At 35.0% G+C, this 9,937-nt stretch overlaps 1 protein-coding gene and 1 pseudogene across 1 annotated transcript; both read right to left on the bottom strand.

The window, feature by feature from the left end:
* Positions 1-1,222: 1,222 nt before the first annotated feature.
* Positions 1,223-4,560, bottom strand: LOC114743096 (ADP-ribosylation factor 1-like). Its single transcript, XM_028931288.1, has 8 exons — positions 4,333-4,560; positions 4,188-4,226; positions 3,796-3,858; positions 3,053-3,071; positions 2,590-2,701; positions 1,913-1,960; positions 1,497-1,627; positions 1,223-1,361 (listed from the first exon to the last, which is right to left on the bottom strand). Exons 1-8 carry the CDS (start codon positions 4,433-4,435, stop codon positions 1,328-1,330), a joined length of 549 nt encoding a protein of 182 aa, XP_028787121.1. The 5' UTR covers positions 4,436-4,560; the 3' UTR covers positions 1,223-1,327.
* A 2,165-nt stretch (positions 4,561-6,725) lies between these two features.
* Positions 6,726-9,876, bottom strand: LOC114743097 (xylose isomerase-like; annotated as a pseudogene).
* Between the last annotated feature and the right edge of the window lie 61 nt (positions 9,877-9,937).

Below are 9,937 nucleotides of genomic sequence, written 5' to 3' on the forward strand. Positions count from 1 at the left end.
AATCTTGTTCGAAACATTATCAATCATATTACATATTTATAACATGCTCGATTCCTCATGTTATAAATAACTACCCCTTCTATTAGACTTAATTTTTTTAAAAAAACAAGATAGGGACTCGGGCCGGAAAAGAAAAGCTAGATCAGGGGGGCTGAAATCCCAAACTATCAGAGTCCGTAATGCTCCCAGAAGAGAAGGGTGATTTTCGCTCTTTTGCCACAAAGCATCAGCTAGAGAATTCTGTTCCCCGAGCACCCGAGTGAGAAGAAGTTCCCAGCCGGTGACAATGTTCCCTCACAAGTACGCTGAACTGGTTGACTCAAACCCTTCCCCTTCAATATTGAAAGCCCAACTTTTTATTGGGTCACTATACAGAGCCCAACTTTACGTCCAGGATGATCGGGAGCTTCGACGCTGTAGCAGCAGAATCCTTAAGCCGAAGAAAAAAGAACACTCTTTCAATAAAAGAGATGCAATTTATGTATATTAAAAATCATCATGCTACGGGCTTCAATAATTGTCATTGTATTAAATGATTTCAAATATTTATCATATTAACATTTCTCCAAATATTGGAGACAAATCGTGGAAAATATATAGCATGAATGTAACTATATAGTATGATCATATGGATTTGGATTTAAGATTTAAAATATCATATTCAAAATATGTATTTAAAATCCTTTGTTTGAATACTACTTAAAATAAAGAACCCACAAAGAAGAAAAAAGAGTTTTCCCATATGACTTGTCCACATATCCGGATAGCATTGAAAGAGGATGTTTGATATTTACAATAATTACGGTAAATTAGGTATTTGAAATTGTAAAAGAATTTGCTTGAATTTGAATCAAATCCAAATCCATATCCATAAATAAAATTTTATTTACCCAAAGAATGAACCTGGTTCAAACTCAAATCCCTACTATTCCAGCTAGATACAAGCTTATTAAATCCCACATACCACGCACTATCTCTTGACGCCATCAACCAATTTCTTGCAAAATTAAGATGATCTAAATCCATTTACTCAATCAAATCAGAACAAGAAGATTTTCCCAGGATAAAACAAGGATAGAATGAGAGAACATTAATAAAAAGCCCAAGAAAAATGCCGCTCACGACAGCCAAGTGATCAGAGTTCATCATGTTTATCAACACAAACACATATACATGTATATGAGAAATGAATAAAATGATCTTGCAAATATAAATAATTCATGATAGATTACTGTGTAAGTTATAGAAACTAGAAAATACATGTCAGCCTTCCTTTTACATCGGTCAGATGGAGCATCTCATCTTTGGATCTGACACAGTGCCAGGCTTAGCCACCTGCGGATTTGAGCGTATTACTCAACCTACAACAATAGAAAGCTCATAACTTAAATTGCACACCATGAAACTGATCGGTGCGGGAACAGCGCACCAAGTCTGCCAACAGCATGGAAGCTCAGATTTGTAACAAAATACGGTTTCAATCTTATTTGACTCACCAGTCCAGCCCCTCAAAAATTCCTTCGCCTTTTATGGCAGAAGTTTTAAAAATTGCCCATTGGCGACTTTTAATCTTGTGTAGTTCTAAAGCCTCTGTCACCGCGGCATCATCAAGGGCCCCTGGAAGGTCCTGCATAAAACAGAGAGATACATTTACACAAAAATCACATAATCAATTCTTTAATTGTTATATGGGCAAAACGTATGTTGAAGCATATCACTTCTGAATATATAATTGCATCTATCCCCATGAACAATATTAATATTTTCTAGCTCGATTTCATATAGCAAAGACTTCCAGCAGACTAAAATCTTATTGATATAATCTCTTTTGTATTATTCACAAGGTCTTCTTCCGTTTCCCCTTTCTATTTTCTCCTTGACTATGAGAACCCGACAAACAAAATTAACTAACCTGTTTATTTGCAAAAATGAGAACAACGGCCCCTTTAAGCTCCTCCTCCTGATGAAAAGTTCAACAATAAAAAACGTAACGGGTCATATAAGTTGGCAAAGATTAACAGGATACAACACATATCTACTCCAAGGGTAAAGGTCAAGTATGAGGGATAAAAAATAGAGATTATTTGGTATTACTTTCACAAATAAAGCATGCAGATATATGAATCTCAAATAACTTGGAAATGGAAAGTGGTTATTGGGCATCGACCAGTGTGCTTAATGATAGTATCAAATTACTTGGTTACGAAAATAGTTAACACATACTACAGAAACTGCTCAAGCACTCATTTCTTATAACCAAGCCAAGGCTGCTAATAAGAAGCTATTTTTTATTAGTCATATCAGTCTTTCAATTCAGAACAACCGTTTGCAAGTGAAAGCTGCTAAATATAACTACAAGATAAACTTTAAATCCACATTACATTTACCAAAAGCATCCACCTTAGTTACATAGACCAAAATTGCAAATGGGCCACTATTGCTAACAACTTTTACAACGCCTGCCCTGCCTTCCAAGTGATATGCCTCTGTTTACTGGTCATATTTACTTAATAGTTTATGGAATAGACAAGGGTTCACATCATATAAAACATTGCATATGTCTCAAGACTTTAACCATGATTAGCATACCTCCAGGATAGCATGAAACTCTTCCTTAGCTATCACAAGCCTGTCAACGTCACTTGAATCAACAACATAGATGATTGCTTGAGTATTTGGAAAGTAACACCTCCAATAAGGCCTATGGATGAAAAACCAAAATAAAAAGATGTGCTCAAGATTCCAATCGAAAGTTTATTTTCAACAGATCATGGCGAAAAGCAACATAGCCTAGATATAAATTAATAAAATAACAGTTCATTTTTGATCATGCATCCACTTAGATCAAGTGGATCTAACTTGAATGACACAGAAATACTAGTTGATGTTCAGGCTTAATTATATGGCAATCTTTAAAAGTTGTGGCCGATTAATTAATGTATTATACAATAATCTTCTAAATTTCTGCTTGGCAAAACCACATGGTTCGAATGCTCTTATCTATTTCACCACTGTGAGCTCAATGAAGCAAAAGAGAATCCAAAATGCTTACCTAATACTTGTTTGCCCACCTGTTTCAAGAAAAGCAAGCCATCAGAATAAGAAACATTCCTCTTATGTTACAAATGCATGTCAATTCTCATGAAATTATAAGCTTATATTGAGAACAATAAACTAAGATGAAACCAGAGAAGTTCTATAGTTGTCTGAGTTGGCGTATTTATTACTTACTAAAAGGAATAGAAAAAAGACAAGAATAAAAAAAAAGGACCAACGTGAAACAGGACAAAATTATTGCTAGGTTCTTTAAGTCTTCTTAACCTACTAGATTTCCATCAACCTGGAAAAAGAAAAGAATATTCCAAGGTTTCTTTGTATTTTCAACCTATCTGATTTCCATGAACATTTAATGATAGCAATAAAAAAATATACAGAAGGTCAACAGAAGACGAAATGTCATCTCCTAGTTGCTTTATGCGCCGTACTAATATTATCTAGCCCTAACACCGGAAGCTTCTTAAGTCTGGCATCAGCTTGTGCGCTCAATGAGACAGGCTGAGAGCTTCATTGGTTCAATTCGCCAGTCATCTATCTTTCAAGATATATATGTGAAAAGATAGTAATTTCTGATCACTATTTGGACGGACTCAGAAATGCGAAATGGACAATCATTTTGAGGATTCTAAGCTATCGAACTATCATATATAAAATTAAAACCTCCTGGCCATTGTCATTATAAGTCCAATGAAAACATATGCCGGCTATGTCAAGTAAACAAGTTACTTAAGTCCTTACCTAAATCCCAGACTTGAAATTTAATGTTGTTGTATTGCACAGTTTCAACATTAAACCCAATTGCTGCATCAAATAAAAAAATAAAACTGTCAGTAATAACTTCAAATAAGGAAATGTCTAACAGCATATATACAAACTGTCGGTATTCTAATTCTAATTTTCCATATCTTGGACCAAGAAATATGAGAATCGACATGTTGTACATATCTGTTCGGTAGATTGATATGGTTTTAACAGAATGAGTTCCCAGAAATATAACAGGATACGATATGACACTAAAATAAGAATTCACAACTAAAACATCTGCTCTGCAGCGGGCAACCAATGTAGACAAACCAATTATTCAAAAAGAAAGCATGATTTGTCCAAATCTAAAATGAGAGAGTACCAACTTGGAATAGTGGAGACAACTTCGCCCATCTGAAGCCGATCTATAAAGGTAGGACATAAACAACCACGTATCAATTACCCCCAAAAAAAAAAATTATCAAAGCAAAATTCACTCAGGGTGGACCAGCACAGAGCTCAGATACATACAGAGAATTGTTGTTTTTCCCGCATTGTCGAGACCAAGAACAAGTATTCGAGCTTCCTTGCTACCGAATAGAGAAGAAAACAATTTCGTAAACACCAAACCCATGTTCCGATTCCGCAGAGGGACAGGCAGAATGCTCTTAGCGCATGAATAGCATTCAGTTCACTAGAAAAACATGCATAAGTGTTTTGAAGAAAATCAGATCAGATCGTAAAGCAGAGCCCTGATGCTCCCTGCCAAATCACGAAAAGCAATCAATGTCAATAAGACTATGATTCTGAACAGCATACAACTGCGAGTGAGGGAGAATTCACGTGCCTGAGGAAAAAGGAGAGGGCCTGCGATTGAATTGCCAGAGGAGGATCAGGATGGAAGATAGAAAAGTTGAGTCTGTGAAGCTTAGCTTATCCGTCTCAGAGGAAAACGAAAACGAAAATGGAGAAGGAAATGGAACCAACGGAATTAGAGGGAACCGGGCAGGATGCTTAATTCCCGGTGCGTTCGGGATCTAGTCACCACTAGTGCGTTGTGGATTATTTAACCTGGGCTGGGCTCGCAAGGTTCCGCTTGACCCGAATTCTTCAATATCTGGGAAATTATTTTTTTCTATAAAATTATTTAATATTAGCTCCCATCCTTAATATAAAAATTAAACAAGAATTGAGTTTGGTTATAAATATAAGAGTTCGATCAATTTCAACGCAGAGAGTTTGCAGCAAGCAGTTATTTTAATGTAAATGATTTAAGCGGATATTCTAGAAAAACCAACACATATTTTTGATAAATAATTATAACTAATTTTTTTAATCTATTTAAATTAGTTAAGTAGACTTTATATTAAAAAGGAAAAGTAGTACATGATTTTATTAAGTTATATCTAAACAATAATTGACGTAATTAAAAGTATATCTCTCTGCATAGTGTTTTTACATCCACGGATGTTTGAATGAAAGCCAAACCAGAGTTTTAAAAGTGCTTTTACATTTTACGAAGTAAATATGTGGAGGAGTTTGTCTTGTTTTGAAGAACAGTGCTTTTGAAAAGCATTTTTTCATCTTGCCAAACACCTTTTAAGTTTAAATCCTTCAATTTTCTTGCAGGCAGAGAAAAAAAATCGTTGAAAAGTACTAACGTATATCTCCCAACATAATGCTTTTAATCTTTTTAGGTATCTTTGCTAGGACATTTGGGTTGCACGGTGTAATAAGCTGTTCAATGAAGAGGAAGGTATGGACAAGGATATGGGGAAAACTTCTTTCTTCAGAGCTTCATGGGATAGGGATTTATCAAGAAAGTGCAAGTTCTGCAAGGAAAAAGTTTCGATAGAAGAGTTTCAGAGTAGGAGAAGAGCAAGATAGAGTGACACTGGAAATTGATGGCTCTGTGCTTCCTAGTGGAGACAGCAGTTGTGGAGGTGTTGTAAGGAGTATCAACAATACTTGGATTCTGGGGTTCAGCTGCAAGCTTTCATCGGTCTGCAATTATGTTGGAATAGAGGCTTTCGAAAGATTCTTTTAGCTACTGATTGTATTAACGTTGTTAATCTCATAGGTAGGGGTGTGATAATGACCACTCGTATAAGGATGTAGTGGATGATGCTAGGTTGATTTTTAATAGGAATTGGCAGGTTCATATCAGGCATATTTGAAAGGATCAAAACATTACTGCACACTTAAGCTAAATTCGCCCATAGGTCTTTAGAAATCTTTTACATCTTTAATCAATCTCCACCTCTTATTCAAAAGGCGGAAATTAATGAGAGCATAGGTAGCTGAGTCTTTGTTTTGTTGTAACCTTTTGATTTAGTAGTATACAATTTACCATTAAAAAGAAAAAGAAAAAAAAGAAGTTCTATCTACGAGAAGAGAAGATTAGAAAGAAAAACATTTTTTAATAGTCATAATATTCTTTCAAACTAAATGTGAATTATCATACCCATCAGGATGAACAAGTCAACTTAAAAAAAAAATTAAAAACATAATTTAAATAATCTTACTAAAATTTTGACGAATCAGCTTAAGAAAACTTGGACTTTTACGTTTTTATTACCGACGGATAAAAATTATTTGACTAATTTAAGTAAATTAAAAAAATTTAGAGTTAATTATTTATAATAATTAAATATTATCTTTCTTAAAATACTAAAATACTCTTACTAATCATGTATTAGTTAAATAAGTTATTAATAATAAATAGGTATTTTTTAAAAAAAATATCCTTGTTAATCAAGTATATTGGTTAGAACTATTATTATTATAAATATTATTCTAAAAAAAATATGAAAGATAAAGTAAATTAAAATCTTATATTTAAAACTAAAATAAAAATCAAACAAATTATCGAAAGTAATAATATAATAATGGCCATTCTACGATTATTGACGAAGAAAGGAACCTTAGAAAAAGCTAAAGCATCATTATTCATGAACAAGTCATATTTATTTTGTCATGGCCTGTGTGCGATCCATAATTTTCTGCCAGAAATCTGTTCGCTAAGCACTTAACTGGAGAAATGTGCAGGACCACGTGGATCTTAGTATTTTCCATGTTTTATTATTAAAAAAAAAAAGAAAAGAAAAAAAAGAAACTAGGAAAGCCTAAATATCTGAATCATCACTAAACAAACGATTATCAAAATAAAAACGATGAGACTTCCTACAAAGCAGACTGAAAGATCATCTCTGCTAGCTCCTGCAAAACATTGAACAAAGCCGTATTAAAATTTATGCCATAGTTATTACTGTGCATAGGACAAATAAATTTAACAGGCAAATTTCACCCAAACAAACAAACAAATGAACAGAAAGACCACTCTCAGTTCTTCTCTTCAGCAAAAGAAGTACATAATATGTGCAATACCTGTTTAGCAGAAGGAACCTTTGGTTCACCCATTTCTTTGACTTTTTTCTCAAGCGTTTCAAAGTCAGCTTTACCAGCCTATTGCAACAAGAATATCTTAAGTACGAGGAGCATTCAATGAAAAGGAAGGGCCAAATTGAGGGGAAGGAAAGGAAGTTACCTCTACTTGAGCCCCTAGTTCAGTGTCAAAACTCTGATATCGCTTGCGCACGAGTTCAGCCAGAGAACCATCCTTTTTTTGAGATAATGGAAAACATTTAGTTTCACTCGTAGGATAATACAAATGAATTATGAATGTGAAACTTCCAAAAGAATAGTCCACACCCCAGAAATATACTATTGTTACATGGGTCTACATCAAATTACCTCGATTAACTTGGCTGCATTCCGGAGGCCACGTGCCATGGTATCCATTCCAACAATATGCGCAATGAACAAGTCTTCAACATCTGTGCTCTCTCTCCGCCTAAAACATTGTTTTGTGTAGAAAATTAGAAAGAAAATTAACGAATTTGGCACCACAATTTTATCAGATATGTATCAACCCATAAGGGAAAAAAAAACTTCATGGTGCCAGAAGAAACTAGGCTACTCACAGTTTTGCATCGAAGTTGAATCCACCAGGTGCAAGTCCTCCCTGGCAAAGACAAAAACAGACAAGAATCCAGACAAATGAGCTTGCATTTCTAATGACAAGGTTTATCGCATGTCATGATGCAACTTAAGAGACGTGTTTCATACATTCTTGATCACACTGAGCATATCATTGTGGCCTCTCCAACGTCTGTCAATCCCAAACTGATCTCTTTGTCCCAACCTGTAGTACAAGGCTTCACATTACAACTTTCAATCTCAAGGGTTATGATGGCACGAAGTGAAGTTCTGTGGTAATGTACACAGAAAATATATTTTCTGGATTGAAAGAGAGGAGGACATACCAACTTGAGGATCACCAATTTGCTCAATATTTCCCAACAAACCATTAATTCTTGCTGTTTCAAGCTCGTGATGACAGCTTTTGTGATGACAGGGGTTGAAGGTTTACAGACAAGTCCACAGTTTCAGTAATGATTATCATATTGAAAATAGCAAATACCATCAAGAAACTACGATACTTCAGTGTTTGATTTACCTGTGACCAGACAGGGTTGCTTGCACTCTTTGTTCAGTTTGAAGTTTTTCTCCTACAGAAGAAAATGGAATCAGATCAGATTGAGTATATAGTAGGCTGGGGCTAACATAGTTCTCAACATGACGTGAAGAACATTTTAATTATAATAGAAGACTCTCATGCTTGAACCCTTGTTTTGTTAACCTCGCTTCAGCAGTTAGTCAGTAGAAAACCCGACTTGGTTCTCTATTTCTTTAAACAAGTATCGGCCAAAGAAATAATAGAATAAACCGTCTCAGCCCTTTTGAAGAAGGCCAATCCGTCATTAACGGCAGTAGTGGGAGAACAAATTCATGTGCAACGACCATATCAAGGACAAATTACTAAGCACAACAAAGCCGTAGACTAAAGCATTTAGATCACACGAGATGAAATATAGCAGGAAATGGATAAGAAAGTAATATCTCTTTGACATCAAAATGTGAAACCTACAGTAAACATAAAATTTATCATGGAAAATATTTGAGAATCCAACTTCTTGTTCTTGAGTAAAAGCCAATGAAATAAGGAGAGCATGAAAATTACCTGTAAGTCCATATTCCGCAAGAAATTGGCAGTGGTTGCAGCATCACCCAATCATATCTAAAGGAATACAACGTGTGTGATTTAGTTAAGATGTGAAAAAAAAAATCCCGATTTAATAATAGACAGGAAGAAGAAACTTACTGATGTTTTGTAGGTTCTTGTGGCTTCGGTTCAATCAGCAGTGTCCCTGACATCGGATAGGGGGGGGGGGGGAACCACGTAAGGAAACGTATCCATGAGAGAGAGACACAGAAAGAGGGCGGAAGGAAAAGTAAAACAGATATGAAAAGTCCCACGAAAGTTTGGTATGATAGGCAAAACGAAAATTGAGCAGCTGTAAATATTTAATTCGTAATTGGATGATTAGCTGTAGGCTCTATTGTTTTAATGGTATACGATGGTTAAGCTACTTAATTATTGGTAGGAAATTTCAAAGAAGATACCTTTAAATCCAATCTTCTTTTTGTAAGCAGCAGCAGCTTCAAGAAACCTGGCCTGTAAGCAGATAAATTAACAGACAACAACATGGAACTTATTAGAGACAAACTATTCAATGTTTGGCATAGGCATCCATAAATATTAAATATCAAAAGCGTAATCCTGAAAGTATATCAGTTCATTAGATACGGACACAAGGAATAGACATGCTTTTCAGAGATTACGCATCTTGTGGAGTTAAACAAATTCATTTTCCCCAAAGAATACCCAGTTTTTGGTGCATATGAATTTTTTCCCTTCTTAAAACTCTCTCTTTTATTGCAATCATTATGTTTTGTTGACTTTCACATGGCATCATGTCTCATTCTTCATTCCACTGACTTTACTTTCACTTGAAGCAATCCTCACTTCTGTTGTTTTATTGATAACCAAATTCAAGGATATCCAATGAAAATAGTTTGCAGATAGTCAGAGACACACCAGATGATTAAGTTCCCGTTCATGTCTGTGTTCAAAAGAGATTGGTAACCTTCACGCGCCCGCCCAAAAGACATCATTTTCACCCCCAAGTAATGGGTGACCTACAATATGTATATGTATCAGTACAATAAAGTC

This window comes from Neltuma alba, unplaced genomic scaffold, assembly GCF_004799145.2.
Source record: "Neltuma alba isolate B1F8T4 unplaced genomic scaffold, ASM479914v2 tig00003943_pilon, whole genome shotgun sequence".
NCBI lineage: Eukaryota > Viridiplantae > Streptophyta > Magnoliopsida > Fabales > Fabaceae > Neltuma > Neltuma alba.

Excerpts from the sequence above, each read along its gene's own strand:
- LOC114743096 (XM_028931288.1), bottom strand. The coding sequence starts at position 4,435 with ATGGGTTTGGTGTTTACGAAATTGTTTTCTTCTCTATTCGGTAGCAAG. Across the intron at positions 1,961-2,589 it reads AGTTTCATGCTATCCTGGAG|GAGGAGGAGCTTAAAGGGGC; the intron begins GTATGCTAATCA and ends ACTTTTCATCAG. Across the intron at positions 1,362-1,496 it reads ATTTTTGAGGGGCTGGACTG|GTTGAGTAATACGCTCAAAT; the intron begins GTGAGTCAAATA and ends CTATTGTTGTAG.